The following is a 20,800-nucleotide window of genomic DNA, read 5'->3' on the forward strand; positions in this document are numbered from 1 at the left end:
GCATGCAAGCTGTCGTGTTTCTTCGCGATCTGCAGGCTTTCCGTCTTTGTTAGAGGTCTCGCGGGCTTCCACATTGTGCAGGCGACGCTGGTTCTGAGACTTCGAGCACGCTTTCCACGTTGCGACAAAGGCGAGCGCTTTCCATGCGTGCTTTTTCTTAGAATGGGGCGGAAATGTGTCGTGCCAAACTGCAGCAGTGGCTACACGCCCTGCAGGGAAAAGGTAATTACCTTCAAAGTTCCGAGTGACATGGTGCGATTGAAACTGTGGGCTCGTGCAATTACGTGGAAGGATCGAGAACTGACGTCTCGTGAGTATGCTTGCGAGAACCACTTCTCGGAGAGCGACACAGAGAGTCGACGGTATTATGATGAACTTGATCGCGAAATCCTTCTACAGAACCTTAAACAGCCCGTCCTGTTGCCAGACGATGTGCCGTTAATTTTTTTCGCACTGTCCCAGCTACTACTTGTCTTGTGTTCGCAAAAAGACAAAGCCAACTGGACCTGTCGCGAAGTTCGCGAAGCATACCAAGACAGATTTCGGTTGCTGAAGATACGAACATGCATGCGGGTTGCGACGGTGAGAAAAATGAGACGGTGTGTCCTTTCGCGTCCTACGCTTGCCACGAGTCCGCGGTCAGTACTGCTAGTAGTAGTGCCAATTCATCGAACTGTGAGGAAACAAGCACCGCAATTCGCGTTGCTCAAAGCCATAACAAGCTCTGCGTCGGTAGTTCTGGTGACATTGACGTGCATACGTGAATGTAGATTTCGAAGTTTAGTTCACCTAAAATCTCCTTGTTGGATTAGTTAGTAAGGGAACAACAAATTTCATGCCCAGCACTGCTTGGAGCTGACAAGACGTCGTAGAAGAAGCAGTCACCATCCCCTTTGCCGAGGTGAGGAAGATATCACCGACACCACCGGTTTTTGTAAATAAAATACGTGAGTTCACAGTGTCCAAAGTGTGTATAACTGTGACGGAGTGCGTCCTAGAGCGTGAAGCCAGCAGCACGGCAGGGAAGTTCGTAAAGGTACCTAGCATGTTATTTAGGTTACGCAAATGCTCGCGGTTTTCCACAGGAACCCTGTATGTCGCGGCGGTCCAACACAGAAAAAATATTTCGGGATCAAAGTAGAACGCGGCTCCGCCAACGCGACCGAACTTTGGTGGCATAGAAGGTGTCCCATTCTCCTTGATTACCTCGGAAATCAGTGCAGTGCGTGCAAGACGTCGTCCAGCAGGCTACGGGTCCACAAAATTTCAAAGTAAGAGCGCAGGCCGCAGACACGCGTACGACATCCCTTGGCTCGGTCAAAAAAAAAAAAAAAGCCTGGCGAAGATGGTATTCCGCCTGATATCGCCCTAGGAAACGACTTTTGGCAAGAAGCACTGGAAGTTGACCATGTGAAATACAAATACCAGCTGAAGGAAGTGAACAAGAACAGCTTGGGCAAATTTATGCAAAAGGCCTGCTTTCCAGAGGCGCACTGTGTGCCCCTGAAGTACCGTGTAAAAGCTGCAAAAATTGTGTCGGAACGAGTGATTCGTTACCATCAAGACTGGTTGTTGCTGTGCCTTCTACACATTCGGACGTTATCAGGCTACAGAACATCCTGCCTCTACCCAGTGGGAAAACAATCAGAAAGTATCACGCCATGGTTGGAATGCAATGTAGTTTTGATGCCGACTTTTTTTTTCACGCGTTAAAAGAAAAACTGGGTTCGATAATTGAGTTCGAGAGACATGGCATGTTCCTGTTTCACGAAATCTTGGTGAGAGCGCGGAAGAATGACAACTCCACAACGCTAACGTACACGTGTATCGTGGACTACAGTGAGAGAAAAACAACGTTCCGAGCTTCCAAATAATACTATAGTCATGTTTTGCCCCTTCGGGGGCAGTTATGCGCAACGGATTGGGGTATTTGCATCAAAGGGAGCATAGAGTGACAGTACCAAGCCAGTTGGTTCTTCAAGAGATTTTTATGCTCGAAAATGCTCGTGCAGAAGTTGACGGGATTGCCTGCGACGGAGCAGCAACTAATATAAATATGTGGACGCACCTGGGTGTCATCGGAAAGCTCTATGGGACGAAGAATTGGTTTCGAGCACCTCGTAAATGAGGAGCGCAAGGTGTTTGCCTTTTCCGATGTACCGCATCTGTTAAAGTACGTCGGGAACAGACTGCTTAAGCCATGGCTTCTCAAGGTGAAGGGGTAATGGGTGAAATGGTCTCTGTACACGGCTGTGTTCAAGGAAGACTGCAAGAACGCGGATGGCATAAACGTTTGCCCAACGATAACGAAGGACCACATACACCCGTCGAAAATGGAGCTTATGCGCGTGCGGCCGGCAACGCAAATCTTAAGCTGGTCCATATGTTGGGTATCAAATACTACGCTGAACAAAAAGTGATAAATTCCCATGATGTCGCAGGAACGAACCTCATCATCATCATTATCGTCATCATCATCAGCCTGTTTCATGTCCACTGCAAGACAAAGGTCTCTCCCTGCGATCTCCAATTTCATGTGTCCTGTGCCAACCGATTCCCGCTAACGCCCGCGAATTTCCAAATTTCAGCAACGCTTTAGCGAGCTGCGCCATGAATTCGCTGGCTATTTGACACTCTTCAATGAACATCCCGCGAACTTGGGTCACTCAGTAGGCGCCACTGAATTTGCGGAAAGCGAGGGAATAATTTTCAGTGCTCGGTACCCGCGGCGCCCCACGCCTCTCGTTTCGGAGGCCAGGTGCTGACTTCTCGACAGCGCCACCAGATGACGCAACGTGTACAGGCAGCAGCTCAATGCCTGAGAGACCGAAAATTAGGACAAAAAGTTTTACTTGAAAAAGCAGAAGAAAATGTCTTTAAGAATACGGCCGCAGGACACGACGAAATCCCAATACAGCTAACCAAAAACTTCAGTCGGATGAGCAATGCCCTTCTAACTAATGTCATAGAGCAAGTTATTATAAGGAAAAAATATTCCGGTCGGATATCGCGAAAGCGCCATGAACCGCATCTACAAAGGCAGGGGTCACAAGACGAGCTCGTACATGCCAGTTACAGCAACGTCGGGGATATATAGAACGACAATTCAAGCCGTAAAATTAGAACGATTTATGTGAGTGGAGACAACTGTGTACTGGGGAAGCTGCAAAATAGGATCCGGCCAGGATTAGAGGACGGTATGTTTGTACTAACTCAGTGCATAGAGATTTCAGTAGCCTAGAACACGCCTTGAAGAATAGCATTTCTAAATAATAAAGATGCCTTAAAAACCGTAGTCAGAGAATCGGTGAGGGATATTCTGGAGCACGACGGCAGAGCGGTCAATTGCGTGGAGGTTCTGGGGTAACCAGATATAGATAACTCATTGCGAATTGTCTATGGGCCGCAAATGCAATGAAATGGCGGAAATTCGCCAAGGATTGAAGCAAGAATGTCTCGCCTTCCATTGCTGTTCGCGCTTTTTGTTAAAGACGGAAAGATGAGTAGGAAACAGTAAATGAGGGTTTGATTTCTCCTACATCCGCAATGGGCAGATGCTGCAAGAGAAAATCACCGGACTGGTGTATACGGACGACATAGTGCTACTAGCGGACAATGCAAGAAATTTACGCACACTTCCGAATATATGCGGCAACGCAGCAACGAATCTAGGCTTACTTTTAGCGCAGACCGATCAGGAATTATCATCTCTAATGAAAAGACAAGTAATTACGCGCAGTCAATTAAACGTCAAATCAATTAAATTCATTAGTCGAGTATTATAAATAGGTCAACTTATATATAAACGAAGGAAATACTTAATCGAGCAACCACGAAAATAACATGAAAATAATAAGGAGAGCGGCATGCAACAATAATAAAGCTAGAGCACTTTGGCGCCACAATAACTATGAGGTGGTTCGTGGAAGCTGGAAATGAGCATAATGGTGCCAGCGCTAACGTCTAACGTTTGCAAATGTCATTCTGTGCTTAAAATCGGATAAGTTCCCGCGGTTGGCAGTGAGCCGAGGATGGGTAGGCCAGTTGTCCTTCGCGAGCCTGTGTTAAAACCATAAATGAGGCAGTGCAGTCTGAAATGCGTTGGGCCTCCTTTGAAATAAGGAACTTTCTGAACAGGAAAAGTGCGGACACGGAAGGGAGGAAGTGACCTAGAAAGTTGGAAACCAAATTGAGAGCAATGCAAGCGTATATAGACAAGCAGTGGCCGTCAAAAAGGAAGTGAGAGAAACAGAGACAGGGAATTCGATGAAAAGAATGGAAACAAACACACTGTGCAGATTCGCAAAAAAAAGGGAACAATATACTTAGAACACAATATATTCAGTTTAACACAAAGGGCAGAGCCTCATAATCTGAGATTCGAACTGGTTGGCCAAAAATAAAAGCATACCGGAACAAATATTGGCAGCGAGATAAGGCGTGTGTAGACTGCAGAAAAACTCAGGCGACAAATCAGCACATCCTTGTGGCACCCAGTGATACCCGTAGGTAACGCACACGCTTCAGAAGCGGTTGCATTTAACATGAATGGAAACATCAACCTGACAGCAGCCGAATTAAGGAACAGACGTTTACAGCATTATTATATAAAAAGCATCATCAGCCCTTCCACTTTGAAGAACGAGGAGCGAAGCTGTGGCGCGTTTTACCTCAGTTCACTCATCTATGTATGTTGTTGTTGTTGTTGTTATGGCCGCGATACCTTCGGCCAGCAGTGACGCCTTATTTTTTTTTAACAGATTACAGATGCGCCGTAGGAACATGTTGGGGCTGCACTGCTATTGGTTGGTCGTTTCTTTAAGCCTGTGCCCCCGCTGCTGCTCTTGCATTCCAGGATTCTTGCAAAGCGTCGCCGGACCGGTCCATCATTTTTCTGCACCAGGACTCGCTCGCTAGTTGTTGAATTCGGCGGCAATCGTCTGCTCACCTGGAAACTCCGGCAGAGCAGCACCTATATAATTTCAATGGGCACCCACAATTCCTTGCAGTTGGTGGCGATACTTTCGCCCAGCGCTGACACCTTGTTTTTTAGCAGGTAGAGTGTTGCAATATTATTTATTTCGTTAGCTGTGTCGCCGCCGACTGCAGTCTTGTTACTGAGTGCAGTTTTGTTGCTAAATAGCAAATTCACAATGTCTGGCGATGATGAAAATTCCGTTGTGTGTCTCAAACAGCTGCCCACTGGCGGAAAGTTAATGAAGTGTCCGAGGTGTCGCCATTCCTATCACTTAGGCCGATCTTGCTCTCGTATTGCCCAAAATACGTTCACCAAAATGGGGCTGTCTAAAAGACAAGCTTGCTTTGCAAAACCTGTACAACTACAAAGAGCCATGCTGGTTATACTTAAGCCTGATGCTACTCATGTCGCGAAAAACGTGATGCCGAATGGGTCACTGACTGGCTGAGTTGAAGGACATAAAAGACATTCTTCTCTGCTTATCGTTCCTGACTCAAAGAAGAATTCTGGAAATTACCTCAGTCCGTGGACAACCTAGAGCAAGCGGTGACATTTATGTCGAATAAATACGACTTGGTTATTACCCAGCTAAGCAAATCCAAGACTCAATATGCAAAATACGAATCTGAGATAGCCGTTCTATCATCTACAGTGGCAATACAGGCGGAGCAGCTTCAGTGTCTGCACGAAGGCAAAAATGACAGTGAGCAATGCAGCCGGAACGCTAACTTGGAAATTCATGGCCTTGCGCAAGAAGAACACGAACACTTGAAGCAGACGTTGGGGCAGTTCGCAGAAAAACTGGGATTGGCGGATTTCATCCAATCAGAGGGGGTAGCTGTGCATTGCTTACAAGGAAAACGCGACTCCATTCCCACAGTCCTGGTGCGTTTCACCTCCGTTACCGCTAAGGAAAGATGGTTCGAGACTGGCGGCAAGTCGCGGGAGCTCTATCCCCCTGTTAAGCTGCAACAGTTATCTTTCAATGAAAATCTAACCAAGTAAAACCGAGAATTGCTCTTACGAGCAAGAGCAGTAGCTAAAGAAAGGGGATACAAGTTCGCCTGCGTCAAAGCAGGAGCAAATTTCACAAAGAAAGATAAATCCTCGGCTCTCATTCAGATCGACACGCTAGCATACTTTGAAAAGATTATCTAATATAATAGCAAGCACCTGAGAGGAGCTTCGGGATATTCAAGTCGTTCTGTGAGAGCTTCAGTCCCAAGTCAAAATGTAGCTTCATGAGTATTTTATCTTATCATTAGAAGCCTTAAGAAATATTGGGACGAATTTAACATGATTGTAACTTCAACACCACTTTTTTAGGATACCTTTGTAATTATAGAAATTAATGTCCCAGTCTGTATACGGTTGTTCTGCACGGCTATCAATCATACTTTGTGACACGATCACGTCGGCGAGGAAGATGGTTTGCTATTTTTGATAAAAACGTGTATGACATGTCCCACATTGATGTATTATTCCCTTTTGCGGAATGTCAACGTGGCTCAGGGGCGGTTCCTGCTATTCGTATTCGCATTTTATCGTCCTCCATCAAATATTGTCAGCCGCTTTTTAATCGAATTGGAAGCCTTCGTCAACGATTCAGCCCGCTGGATGAAATATGCCTAGTTGGAGACTTTAACATAAACGCTCTTGGTCACACAGAGGGTGTGTTATCGGACTACTTATCACTTTTGGCTTCCCACGCGATTCAAAATACTACAAACATTTCAACCAGAGAAGAGTTGGTAAATGCGCATGTAGTCAGTTCATGCATAGATGACATTTCGGTTCGTACTTCCAATTGTTATTTCGATTCAAGTGTCATAACTCAACGTTTGGCAGATCATTATTTTCCGGCTTGCCACTTTGCGTCGTCAATCCCAATGGCAGCTCGTGCTTGCGCAGATGATTCACCTGACAACGATGTTAAAATTTGTTTAATAGACCAGCGTAAGCTGTATGACCTATTTAGAGTGCGTTCGATTGGTCTGCGTTAACGAACTCAAAGGCTACAGATGTCTACAACCGCTTTTATGAAGAAGTACAAATATGTGAAAACTTGCAAAAGAACATGTAACAAGGAAACGCCGAAAAAATCATAACTGGATAAATGCTAACGTAATTTGCGCTATATCGGAAAGGGATGTGTTATGGAAATGTGAGAGACGCTCCCCCCAAAATGTAAGGCTTCCTGCAGAGTACACAGCAGCTAGAGGCAAGATGGTTGCCCTTGTTAGATTAGCAAAGCGGCAGTATTTTTCACAACAATTTATTATATCCCTGAGAAATCCGGCAATGACCTGGTCTTTAATAAATCACCTTCGAGGTAAAGCAAACTTAAGTTCGGCTACTCATTCCTTTCGTTAACAACCGCGCAACAACCGCTGATAAATTTAACCATCAATTTGCTCGTTCATCTGATAAAGCAGCTTACGGGCATGCGTTGGACTGCATGCCCCAACAATCTGCATCTGCCTCGGCCTTCCGGCCGAAACTTTCGGAACATGATCTACGTAGGATCATTTTCAGCTTCGGACTGAACAAACCACCAGGTCAGGATTGCCTTTCAGCGCGCATGCTCCAAAGAAATTTTGAGGCGCTGTCAGGCACTCCTTTTTTTTTTATGCTCAACGGTTTTTTCGACGATGCTTCCAAGCCCGAAGGGCTAAAACTGCTTTAAGTCAAGCCGCTTCACAACGGAGGAAAAAAGGATGTGATTGAAAACTATAGGCCTATATCTATTTTGCCTGTACTGTCCCAAGTGTTAAAGTTTCTCTTGCAATAAAGCTTCCCTTCAATTACAAGTTCTCGATTTTGTCCTTTCACCAGTTTTGTTTTGTCGCTGGTAAAGGTAATATACTAATTTTAGAACCATTTCTCGATGAAATTTGTTCCGCGTTCGACCAGAATTTGTTTAACAATGCTTTATTCCTGGATATCAGTAAAGCCTTTGAGACCGTTAATCACGATATTCTGTTGTACCAATTAAATTTATAGGGCTTTCGGGGACCATTTTACGACATGCCTAAACGTTATATGTCGAATAGATCGCAAACCGTAGTGTTAGGCACTCTAGCTCTATTTTGCCTATCAACGCTATAGTCCATCAAGGGTGTATTATTTCCCCGTTACTTTTTAACATTTTCATGAATGACCTTGCGTCCACATTTTAAAAAATGCACATTTTTTTTTAATATGGCGACGACACTGTTCTACTAGAAAAGTATTTGCGCTCTAAATCGGCAATCAATAGGCTACAAAAAGGTGCCCACACCGTTATTGATTGGTTTTCTAAAAAATTTCTTCTAATCAATAATTCAAAAACAAAGTCGATTTGTTTCGGAAATCCTTCGAAGATGACAACGATAGATTGAACATATGCACTTGCACAGTTAGATTAGTTCGCCATGTTGCTCTACTCCAGCTGAGTACGTGCAGTCAATAAAGTACATGGGTGTAATTTTTTACTCGCACCTGTCCTGGGAAACATAATTAGCGCATCTATGTAGTAAACGCCGAAGTGCTGCCTGGGTACTTGAGCACTGTAAAAGTATAGTTCGTTTTTCAATAAAAAAAATAAAACCATTGTGATGCTCTTGCGTGTGGAAGATGGCATCACAATTTTCGTGTTCTCTTCTTCGCGTCGAGAGCGGCGGGTTGACGCGCTTTTAGAAGAAAAAAAAGCATGCTCCAAAGCGTCGCGCATAACGCGCCTCTACTTCCTTCTGGAAATAAATTTGGGACCGCAGGTTTTCCTTCGTTCCGCTTGTAGTTCGTTCAAACGGCTGTGTTACGTCATCTTTGGAACTCAGGGGTGCGATCTTGTACGCGTTCCAAAATAGAACGGAGGCGGTTCGTTCCACCGAGCCAAATACGATTCGTCAATTTGAACCGTGCCGAGCGCCACGACGTCAATTGTGACGTGATATCTGCTGTCAATCATTCCGTGTCGTCTGCTATCGGACGAACAGAACGGAACATACCGCCTATTTCGTGACGTAAAGAACGAACCGCCTCCGTACTATTTTGGAACGCGTACAAGATCGCACACCAGATTTCAAAGTGAACCATAAACATGCGCGACTGCTCCGTTCCACTCTGCGTTTCACTCTGCCTCGTTCCTCAACGAGATACGGTAAGGCAGGACAATGTGTCTACGTTCCCAGCCTATTTAGAAATCTACCAGAGGATATTTTCTGAGCGACGTCAAAAATTGTGTTGAAAAATATATACCATGCCCGGTAGGGTATACCTGTTTCATATTAATATTAGCTTTGTCTTCTTACCTCGTGTAACATTTATGTGGCAAATGTTTCAAACATATGAATCTTGCATTTTGCGTGTCTGTTCGTTTTAGGTTTTGTTATGGGTAAGTTTGAAATCTATGAACTGTTGTAATAAATGTACGCAGCCAAATGTAATGTCGCACGCATTTTACGTAAAAGCGTCAATTCTCGTTGATATCTGAATGTTCGCCTATTTTAATGAAGTGCCTTGCGAAATCTGCAGGCCCATGTCCCACAAGCCCTTGTTGGCTTGAACAAGTTTGGTGATAACACTGTACATCTGTTATGGCCGTAAAGATTATTATTATTATTATTATTATTATTATTATTATTATTATTATTATTATTATTATTATTATTATTATTAATACTATAAAAGGATACAGAAAACGAACACATCTTTTCATTGTACAGCGATTTATTCGGTTATGGAATAGTGACGTGTGCCAGTGCCGCAGTGTGGAAGACGGGACTTTTAATATATTTACAATTTCACTATGAACTACGTAATCATGAAAAGTAGATGAAACTCGGCGTAACGTTATGGTTATCTTAGCGACAAATTGTCATATAATTTGTTTCGGGATAGTTTTGATAAAGCAAGAGTTAGAACTGTTTACTTTAACCATACTCCTCCCTTCGCAAACGGCCATGTACTGACTGCAGAAGGGAATTCTGTGGCGTTTACAATTTCACCGTGAACTAACTAATGAAGATAAGTAAATCAAACTCGACGTAATGATAGAATCGTCGTACACGCCGATTTCAGCATAATTTTTCTAAGATACCCACATTAGATTCAGAGCCACAGAGCATTCGCGACAAACTGGAGACGAAATTTTTTTCGTGTTGACACGTCGCGTACATGGACGGACACCGACCACGGCCCGGAGGGTAGCTATATACATATTCGCTGTAAAAGCATGTAAGAGATCGATACGACCGGATCCCCTACAAGCGTAAGTAGTGGTACAAGGTTGATAGACAGGTTTCCAGGAAAAAAGAATAGATCAAGAAGATGCATACTATAATTCTAGATGGAAAAACAGAGTTACTATAGCGGATTAAATCAAGCAGGCTAGGTGACAATTTGTCACCAGCCTGTTTCAAAGGGAATGCCAATTAGTCTTCACAAGAAGCGCGAGAGAAGATCCTGGTTGGCGCATTGCGCGTTTCTCAGGGTCCGCACGAACCGGATTGCCATGCATCTCGGAGGCCACGCACAGGCTTTACGGCGGCTCCGCTAGATGGCGCATAGTTTTCTTGAGAAAATTAAATTAAATTATGGGGTTTTACGTGCCAAAACCACTTTCTGATTATGAGGCACGCCGTAGTGGAGGACTCCGGAAATTTCAACCACCTGGGGTTCTTTAACGTGCACCTAAATCTAAGTGCAAGGGTGTTTTCGCATTTCGGCCTCATCGGAATGCGGCCGCTGTTTGCGGGATTCGATCCGGCGACCTCGTGCTCAGCAGCCCAACACCATTGCCACTGAGCAACCACGGCGGGTTTTTCTTGAGGAAGTGCAATAAAGGAGTCCTGCTGCAGTACACTTTGTCACACATAACTTGTTTCAACGGTGGCGATAAGTTGTGTCGCAATATTGATTCAATGCTAAACGCATTACTTTCGACAGTCATCGTGAGATGGGACCTGCTGATTATTAATATTGAGAGATATTAACCGCATTGTGCAGTTCATCTAGATCAAGTCGTTCCGCCCCTGACGAAGGATTCATTATTTATATAATCAGAGCGGCTAAAAAACACGGGTGACATAGTCAATGAATTTCTGAAAATTCAGATGTGGAGTTATGCCTGTCGATGGATTACCGTGCTTGTCACGCTGCCACCTGGTATTTCAGCTCTATAGGTGGGACTTGGACGTAGTAAGCAAAGGTTTGACGTCATCGTTGTTAGACAGGCTGAAAGGCACACGCACGAAGCCTAGCGTGTTTACCTCGCTAGGCATACGCCTAATTTTACTCATCTTGAAACACTGCATGCGCCTCTCCGGCGCCACACGCGAGGGTAGGCACTAACGTGTCATCTGCCAAGTGCGCCAGATGTGAGCCTATCAACGGTAAGAGACTAGCAGTGCGTCAACATCACGTTGCAAGTAAATAAAGGATTAGATAGGGAGCTATAACGCCAGTAGTATCTTCCGCCGCTCCTAGCTCCATCGCAATAAAAACAGCATAGGCGGCCCCTAAAGAAAAATCAGAAAGCTTAATTCTAGCGCAGCAAATTACAACTGTTCCTGCTGCCGGTGAAGGAACTCCGCTGCTTAAGGTAACTTTCTCTGTCCACCTCATCGGCAGCAAAATCTACGCATCTACAATTAAGTCGCTAACAATACGCCTTGAAAAGTTGCATCCAGTGTCGACGACATAACGTGATACTAAGCAGATAATGCAAGCCCTAAAACAGCCACCAGCCACGGCTGCTGAGCATTACATGGTATGCAACGCAGAGCATTCGCCTGAGCCAGCATGCGGGCAAAACTGTTAACTTGTTGATGTTCCTGCGTATGTAATATGTAAACTCATTAGATCAAATGCTATATTCTGACTCGTGGTTATTTTGGGCAGTATTTATTTTTTGTACAGGCCACTAATCACGGAGAACGCACGAAAGTCATCGGCTTGACTTTTTGTCGACGCCGTGTATAAGTACCTTCTTCCTGTTTTTGAAGGTCCTCAAGCGCAGAGGTCTGCTGGCTCAGAGCGGGCCGTTCCGTTGTTCTTGCCGCCTCGCCTACTTCGAATGCTGCCGCGCCTTCCTGAAAGATATGCACGGGTTGAAATCACCGCATCGCCTACAGCGTTATAGAAAACGATGCATCTCAATTCTGCAAAAAATTCACAACGCATAGGTATTGGTGTTTTGTGTTCAACTCAACGTGCAATGTAACTGACCGTTACGTTCGGAATTTTCGAATATGAAGCTAAAACATATTTTTCTCAGTGTAGGAAACAAATAAAGCCGGAATGCACGCCAGCAAGTTTAATCGATGTGCTTACATTACATACTTGTGAATAAGGACAAGAAGACATCATATCCTGTGCTAGGCGACTCCTACGCAGTAAGGCAAACAGATGTTAGAGAACCTGAGGTTGAAGGTACAAAGCTTCTCGTTTTTAACCGTTCTTTAATATTGGCCGGCTACATTCGTCAACAGTATTTCCAACATCACATTCACCGGAAACCAGCTCTTGCGAACTGTTTTAGCGCAATAAAATTTCCTGCCCCTCGGTTTCAAACGAAGTCGGAGCATGGCGCCGACTACCATTACATGCATTAACATACACGCAAAATGCAAAAATCTTTTATGAGACTACCACTGGAATAACTTGAATAAAACTCTTTGCATTTCAGAGACAAAGTTATGTTATACCAACACTAGCAAGCAGGTTTTCGATTTAGTCATTGGTAAGTTGGAAAGTTATACAAAATGGGAGCTCGAAGCTTACAAATACATACTCTGCACCGAAAACAGATATCGCAGCTCTCTATATATGGCAGCCGTTATTGCAACTAAAACCGACTAACTTGATATATAAATTTGCTTAGTAGTGTCATTTTTGAAATTAGACAATCTTCAACATTTATCAAAAACGTATTGGCCCCAATAAATCATTTCCTACATATAGTCACTACAGTTGATCTCTTTTTTTTAAGTGTGGGGAACTTGATCCAATTCATCGCTGTGTTTGCAGCGAACGCATATTTCTTTGTGCCCGTGTATTTAGCTAGGGTTCCTCGAGCTTAAGCTTCCTTTTAAGAGTTGGCATCTTGGTTTTCTCCTGCGGTCCATAACTTTGTGATGATTGTTTTAATGGTTTGTGTCCCTTGCGATATCAGTCTGTTACCCCAGAAAATTAGTTGAAAACCACTGAATCGATGTGCACTGCGCATTTTTAATGTAATTTCTTACTCTGCCGACGAAGCCACATCTACGGTCAGCAGTATTGTACCCAGACACTCAAAAGGGGGCGGGTCATGCAAATTAACAGCCATCCCTTCACCCCATACCTTGGATGACCCTAGTTTTCGTACAGTGCAGGGTTGCTATCGTGATGGTCCACCATAGTACTACTGCGACGCTCATTTCCCTCCCTCTACTCTCAACCACAGCCTTTTAAAAAGCCTTTAAAGACAAACTTGTTCACCACGTGTCCTGTAACGCCACAGTACCAAAGATCAATGGCGAACCTGATATGCTAAATCAGACACAAGTGTCACGCTATTGATCAGCGGCTGTTTCTCATGTAAGGATGACACGCTTTCCGGGCACGAATCTCCAGTGAATAGGTATGACATCTTGGACTGAGCCGGTTACACGTACTGTCTTGAACGCAGTGAGTGCACCTAGCGCATGAGTTAGACAATCTACATAATTGGCGACAAATGCATACGAACTGTATCTACGTTTCCCCGATTGCTGTAGCGTGAAGGCAATAAATGGTCTCCATGATGTCAAGCACCAAGACAGGAACACCTTCACAGGTGACCTGTACAAGGCACTGTATGTATATGGCGCGGTTTGGCTGTGACTATTCAAGCGCCAGTTATTGAGTGTGGCCATATTGTAGTAGAGACTAGTCACGTGTCAAATCAATAATACAATGAGTAGACGAGAAAAATGCAGTATAACACGCTATAGGCTTATTTATGTCGAATGGCGACTTAGCATCATTACATAGACAGTCGCTAAGCACCTAAACGTCCCAGAACATCATATATGGAAATAAATCACACATAGATCCAAAACAAAGTAAAGACTAGCGCTACAAGCAGTGCCCTTCTTGTCAACTATGTTTCATATGGGTACTAGTCTGAGCCTCTAAAACTGCTGTACATGTGGACATCACGAAGTTTTCAATCAGCTCCAGGACCAAAGGCGAAGAATGGCTCTCTTGGCCTTGCGCCTTTGGAACCCGTCTGGTAGCCATTATACAAACCAATAGGCTCGCAGCGTTTCATGTATATCGAGAGGTATGTGACACGTGATCTGTGCTTTAAAAGTTACAGTAGCCCTGCGCGCAAGGACCACAAACGAAATAAATAACAAAAAAGTAATTGTGGGGCTTTACGTGTCCAAACGACAATTAGAATACGAAGCACGCCGTAGATGGGGACTCCCGAAAAATTTTGACCAGCTGGGCATCTTTAAAGTGCAACCAATGCATGGCACATGAGTGGTTTTCTATTTAGCTACCATCGAAATGCGGCCGCCGTGACCAGCATTTGTCCCCGCGGCCGCATGCTTAGCAGTGCAACCCAACAGCCGCTAAGCCACCACGGCGGGGGAAAGAAATAGTCTGAAAAATAAGTTCTTCCTGGTATTTAAACACAATAACAGAGATTGAGCGCAGACATAAACGAAACCACTTTATGTGTCGGAAACTGCAAAGCATTTGTCCTGCACCTTTCGCTCGCAGCGCATTTTTTTTTTGTGCGCCTCAATACTATCAATATCTACCACATAGCCCACCTGTCCGTCCTCTTGCAAATAGAAGCTCGCATTAATTCCGCATGCATGCTACATGCCTGCTATAGTAACCGTAGGAAATTTTAGGTGTCGCATCATGTTGTAGTTCAATAGGTAATAAATTGTAAATGTCTTACATAACAAAGAATACGCTTAAAAAGATGACGGTAATGTAGTCAGATCGAATTTCTTTAGAAACAAAGACACATAGGTTTAAACAGGGTCATGTAGCTTTTATCGCTAAGGCGCCATACTCTTAGTTATCCTAAGCTAAGTATTTCTGCTCTAGTAAAATATGGTAATGGGCGTTTACATCTGCGTAAACAAAATATTTCGCGGGTAGTCCGGTTTTCTAGTGTGAACAGAGGAATAAGACTACTTCGGGAACATACCTACAGGAAAGTACAATATTGAACTCGAGAGGCTAAACAATTGAAGATTAATTAATATATAAAAGATAAAACCTCCTAAGGACAAAAACCTGCCTTCAAGTAGCTTGAAGGGGGTCGGGACCCGTTACAAACTAGCAGCAGGATATAAAAAAATTTTTGTGCAATTTTCACTTACACCATCACTAAGTAAGCAGCACCCACTGCAATATTTTAACCAAACAGAACTGCGGGAGAAAAGTAAAAAATCAAAATGTACAACACACTGAGAAATAACTGGCGTGCTTTAGAGTACTGTATTGTAATATAATAATAAGAGGCGCAGAAAATTGTTATCTTTATTATGCTTTCTGTTGCACTTTTGTGATCGCATTTTTGTGCTTCGACGTTTGTAATAATCGCCTTGTGCGCTAGGTTTTTCAGATTGTACTTCTGCGATATTGACACGTATACTTGTTTATCTTCATCGCGCTCCACCACCTAACAAATTTTATCGCACGGTGCTACTGTGTTCGTCACAGTCACTACCACGTGACAACATTAACTGTGTGGGCCAGGCCTAAGTCAATCTTTTGAATTCTGTCGTGCTGACTGAAGCCGAAGTGGCATTCAGTCAGCCCACCCGCCATGTGTTTACACTGCCCCGACTACCACACTTTAGCTCGCAACAAGATGGCTGCCTGCTGCAAAGTCTTTCCTGGAATACTTGGACCAAGCTCAAAGTAAAATAAATATTGCGTATCGTAACTTTTGTTTAAGCTGGTTGGTCAGAGATAGAGCTACATGTTGTGATGGGAAAAAGCAAAGATGACCGTCTGTTTTTTTGTCTTCTTTTTCTATCGCCATAATACTTGTACAAGTATGTCCTACTAACTAGATCAAAGAAAGAAAAAAGCTATAAATGCACTCTGGTCCGAATTTCTAAGGCTTCGGGAAGACATTCAAGTACGCTGATCCCAGAATCTCCAGCACTAATTCAAAAATCATCAGAAATTGAGAGTGAGACACCACCGTACCATTTGTGCCGTTGGTGGATGGGGCACGTCAACAGGGATCCAGATGACTGGCCGAGAATGCAGCTGCGACGGCGAAAGGCCAACCATGCGCAGGGCGAGCAGCACCGCCGCCATGGATGACAAGCCCGGGTCTTGGGAGGTTGCCTGTGGCATAATCGACGGCATTGTAAACTGCGGCGTGATCTGCGACACGCTTGGACCACCGCTGTAGGCATCGAAGCCATGTTGCGGAGACGGGTTGCCGGGCTCGGTCGTGACGGCACCGCTAAACGCTAGACTTGCGGCATCCACTGTCGGTGCTTCTCTCTGGGTTTTGTCTTTCTTCTCGGTTGAGGCACTCGCTGCGCGTCGGCTATGACTGCCCTCAACGGGATTTGAGCCTTTCATTAGCTGGATGAAAAGCAACAGTTCATGCATATGAGCAAAATAAAATTATCGCCAAGTATTCGTAACTCGAACAACGGTACAACTATTCTGTCCGAAAGCCTTCTGCGTGTTCCGCTTCGGAATAACCAATTTTCAGCATTTGCGCGATGACTTCGTCTGCGAATTCAACTTCGCTGCCTCCGACGTAGCTTCGTATTAGAGCGACATATTCACGTAATCACTGTGAAAGCATGTTCGTATATTTGTATTTTACTTCCAAAGAAATGTATCCCGGAAGGCAATTCCTTCGTATCCTATGATATCTGGCAAATATAAGAACAGAATAATAAGTTTATATACCCCATAAGTATACTGATGTATACAAAGCGGTGAGAATGGCAGATAAAAGCTTCATAACGGCAGCTTGACTAGTCCCACCTCCCCGTGAACTATATAAACTGACAATGTCGGCAGCCTCTTAAACACTGCAATATTGAACCTGATTACCGTTCCAAGGAAGCACTCGTCTCTGTCAATACGTATAACTTAATTGTCTCGGAGTTCTTCGCTCACCTATTAGACATCAATCGCCAGAGCTGGCGACCCACGTAGACTCAGACAACTTCGTTTGCCTCTTCTTTCGCAGAGCTTGAGATAGGTTGTTCTGTGTGATGCTCGATCAGAATTTGCAGGTAATAACTTGAGATTGCAATGGTTTATCAGAAAACACAGGAACAAGGAATTTTCCTCAGTGCATGTAAAAAATAAAAAAGTGCGTGGACCAAAAAAACGCAATAATATAAACAACACCCAGGCCATATGATAAAAGGGAACGCTGTTGCTTACTGCAGTTCATTCGAATGATTGCTATGTTACAAACAATTTTCACTGCTATTCCCGTATTATTGCCAAATTTCACAATATGAAAATTACGTAATGCGTTTAGAGTGCTCGGTCGTCATCTCTTTTCTGGATTTTCTTAGTGTTGTTTTATACAGATCAGTTCATTGAACCTACTAATTTGTAATCAAGGCTACAATGTATTTTCTGTTTCGTTCAAGCTCCAGAGGGCGGCACTCGAAATGAGAAAATACGGTGACATGACCATTCTCTCAATATAGACACCGCAAGATGCTGAATAAATTTATTGCCATCAAGACAATTTCGTTCTCCTCCGCTAAGTGTTGCCTATTCTTGCAGCCTAAATTTATGCGCAACCTGCCGTGGTTGCTCAGTGGCCATGGTATTCGGCTACTGAGCACGAGGTCGCGGGATCGAATCCCGGCCATGGCGGCCGCATTTCGATGGGGGCTAGATGTGAAAACGCCCGTGTACTTAGATTTAGGTGCACGTTAAAGAACCTCAGGTGGTTGAAATTTCCAGAGCCCTCCACTACGGCGTGCTTAATAATCAGAAAGTTGTTTTGGCACGTTAAACCCCATAATTTAATTATTTTTTTATTTATGCGCAGATGCCACCGCCCTCTGCGCTGGACGCAAAACGGTTCATCAATTCGGAAGCGTGAGTTTCGCAGTTGCTCAGTCTGCCTGCATTTATTTTGTGAGTCAATGCGGCTTATAGCTTTTCCCCGCCGGAATGTTATCTTGTAGGACTGATGCACTTACAAAGTTGTGAAATATTTGTTGCATTGAAGGGGCTTTGGGAGGCGAGTGATAGGCCAGAGATGTTAGTCACTAGATCTGAAATGTGTTACTAGCCCATAGTAGTCTGGGGTGGAATGCAATAATCTGCGCTGTTCGTACGCATTTTCTTAGCCAAAAAGCTCTAACACTAAAATGAGCGTGCATCCGAAGTGGCAGAGCATTTAACTTACGGCATCGTATGAAAGCTAAGCGGAATCAAAAGTCCGATTAACTGAGCAGAAATGAAATAAGAAGGGTGAACTGATAGCATGATCGCACATCACGCATCAGTAGTTAAGTCTATATTTGTACGGCCCCCCAAATCACTACGCACCATTTTTCGACAGCCTCATTTTCCGGGCGTCTGCTGGTGAGTCGATGTGCGCAAACACGCTCGCCTGTTCACCGCACAGCCGTGAAAAGAATGGCAGTGTAAGTGTCATGAATTCTTCCCACATTCTTGTGAGACACGGAACTGATCGTGGCATACTTGGCGCAGAAAAAAACGCTCAGCGCAGCACTTACCGGTGAAGTCTTCAAGGCTAATCCCGCCAGTAGCAGCATCACCGCCACCATCACCACCATTGTACAAAATGACAAATATGTATTTATTTCGAGTGTAACTACGGAAAGGGTCAATAAAGAGCTGCATATAGTTCATATGGTCTCAACGCAAGGTGACCAGCACCCGTATGCTCGTCGGCATGGTATGTGACTGCGCTGCGCACGGTTACACGTGCGGTCTGAAATCGTCAACCTTCGAAGATTCATTGCAGCTGCCCCGACTGGTGGTTAGATATATTTCCTTAAATAATTTGCGCAAGCGCAAAATATGCTACAAATACCGGATTCCCAGAACAATCGAAATAAACACAGGAAATTTGACGTCTGTCGAATCCTACGGAAAAACCACGCGCTCACCTACGGATGCAGCATCATGCCATCTGCTTCACCTGTCCACTATTCCCCCTTCGTTGCTGAGGACTCCATGAGTCGAAGGCTCATCCTTCTGGCTGTTCCCCGTTGCTCAAGCCTCTCTGGATTGAAGGTTCATCCTTATCGCTGTTGGCAGTAGCTCAGTACTCCCTGTATCGAAGGCTCATCCTTCTGGCGGTTCCCAGTTGCTCAATACTCCTTGTATTGAAGGCTCATCCGTATCGCTGTTTCCGCTAGCTCAGCACTCCCTGTATCGAAGGCTCATCATTATGACTGTTCCCGTTACCTCGGGACTCTTGGGTCGAAGGCTCATCCTTGTCGCTGTTGGCCGTAGCTCAGGGCTCCCTGGGTGGAAGGTTCATTCTTCTCATAGTTCCCAGTTGTTCAAGCCTCCCTAGGTTATCGGTTAATCCTTGCAGTTGTTGCCACTTGCTCAAGACTCCATAGGTCGAAGGCCCATCGTTATCATTGTTCACAGTTTCTCCGGACTGTGAACTGCCACCAGTTATTTGATCCTGGCGTTGTGTGCTGGAGTAGGGCTACGTTGAAGTGGACTTAGAGAAGTGAAGGTTTATTTACATTAAGTATAGGAATAGAATAAAGGAAAATAAAAGCAACGAAATAATTTTTACAACCGGCAGAATCGGACGCAGCAGCCCGCGGCAAGAAGAATGGCTCTCTTCCCGATGATTCACGTGTTTACAACGCCTTCAGGCCGTCAGGGTCACGTCATTTTAGCCAGTCGTCGAGCCCGTGCAAGGGTGATCATATTCATCCGATCGTCGGGCCCGTGCAAGTGGCGTCATGTGCGACCACTGGAGACACTCCCTGCGATCAATCTCTCCGATGGCTGCCGCAGAGCGGCGTTGCCTCCTCCTCTGGAAGGCGCCGTTTCGTTCACGTGTGCAACGAACAGACTGGACAGCTGGGTTGTCAAGAAGCAAATCCCCCTCGCCTTTATTCTGCGTAGTTATTTATAGTCGAAGGTGTAAAGTGTTAGTAAAAGTGAGGGGCAGGCCAGGGCACGTGGCAATCGTGTATGTAGATAGCGCATGCGCCTTCATCAGATATGATACATCCGCCTTCCAAACAGTCATTACATGACGAAATTAATACCGCCGGCTCGTCTGCTTGAACTGCTGGTCATAAACCAGACGCTCTGGCGTCTGTGTCTGTCGTTGGGTACGTCGCAATGGTTGAGGCAATGGCTGTTGAGCTACAATTTGAGCTACCTGTTGAGCTACATTTGAGCTACCTGTTGAGCTACCTGTTGAGCTACCTGTTGAGCTGCAGTAGTAGTTGACGCCACACCTTGAAATGGGGTTTGGTTGTTGGTCATATCTTTGTCGTATGAATAACCAACCTCATAGGATTCCTTCGTCGCCGTAAGATGCCGACGGTTGCGCCTAAGCACAGTATTGTTCTCTGTGCGCACATAGAAGAATCGTGGACCGGACGATCCGACTACCTTGGCTTTCCCAGCCCATGATATTCCATTCAAGCGTACCGCGTCATTGTTGCTCAGGCCTGATAAGGTGCGCCTATGATGACTTTTCTGCCGGTGTTTCTTGACGAGAGTCGCCCACATTGGATTGAAGTCCGGCAATTGTGTGCCTAGCCGCCTTCCTTGCAGTAGTTCCCCAGGAGACGGGCCATCTTCAATAGGACACGCCCTGTAATTTAACAA

At 44.8% G+C, this 20,800-nt stretch overlaps 1 protein-coding gene across 1 annotated transcript in view; it reads right to left on the reverse strand.

The window, feature by feature from the left end:
* The window catches only part of LOC126519199 (uncharacterized), a 28,632-nt gene extending 12,083 nt beyond the window's left edge, over window positions 1–16,549 (reverse strand). Inside the window, exons 1-2 of the mRNA XM_050168816.2 lie at window positions 16,169–16,549; window positions 11,946–12,051 (exon numbers count right to left, since the gene is read on the reverse strand). Of these exons, the coding sequence (XP_050024773.2) occupies window positions 11,946–12,051; window positions 16,169–16,333 (271 nt within the window). The 5' untranslated portion in view covers window positions 16,334–16,549. The remainder of the gene's footprint in view (window positions 1–11,945; window positions 12,052–16,168) is intronic.
* Window positions 16,550–20,800: the final 4,251 nt, after the last annotated feature.

This window comes from Dermacentor andersoni, chromosome 10, assembly GCF_023375885.2.
Source record: "Dermacentor andersoni chromosome 10, qqDerAnde1_hic_scaffold, whole genome shotgun sequence".
Taxonomy (NCBI): domain Eukaryota; kingdom Metazoa; phylum Arthropoda; class Arachnida; order Ixodida; family Ixodidae; genus Dermacentor; species Dermacentor andersoni.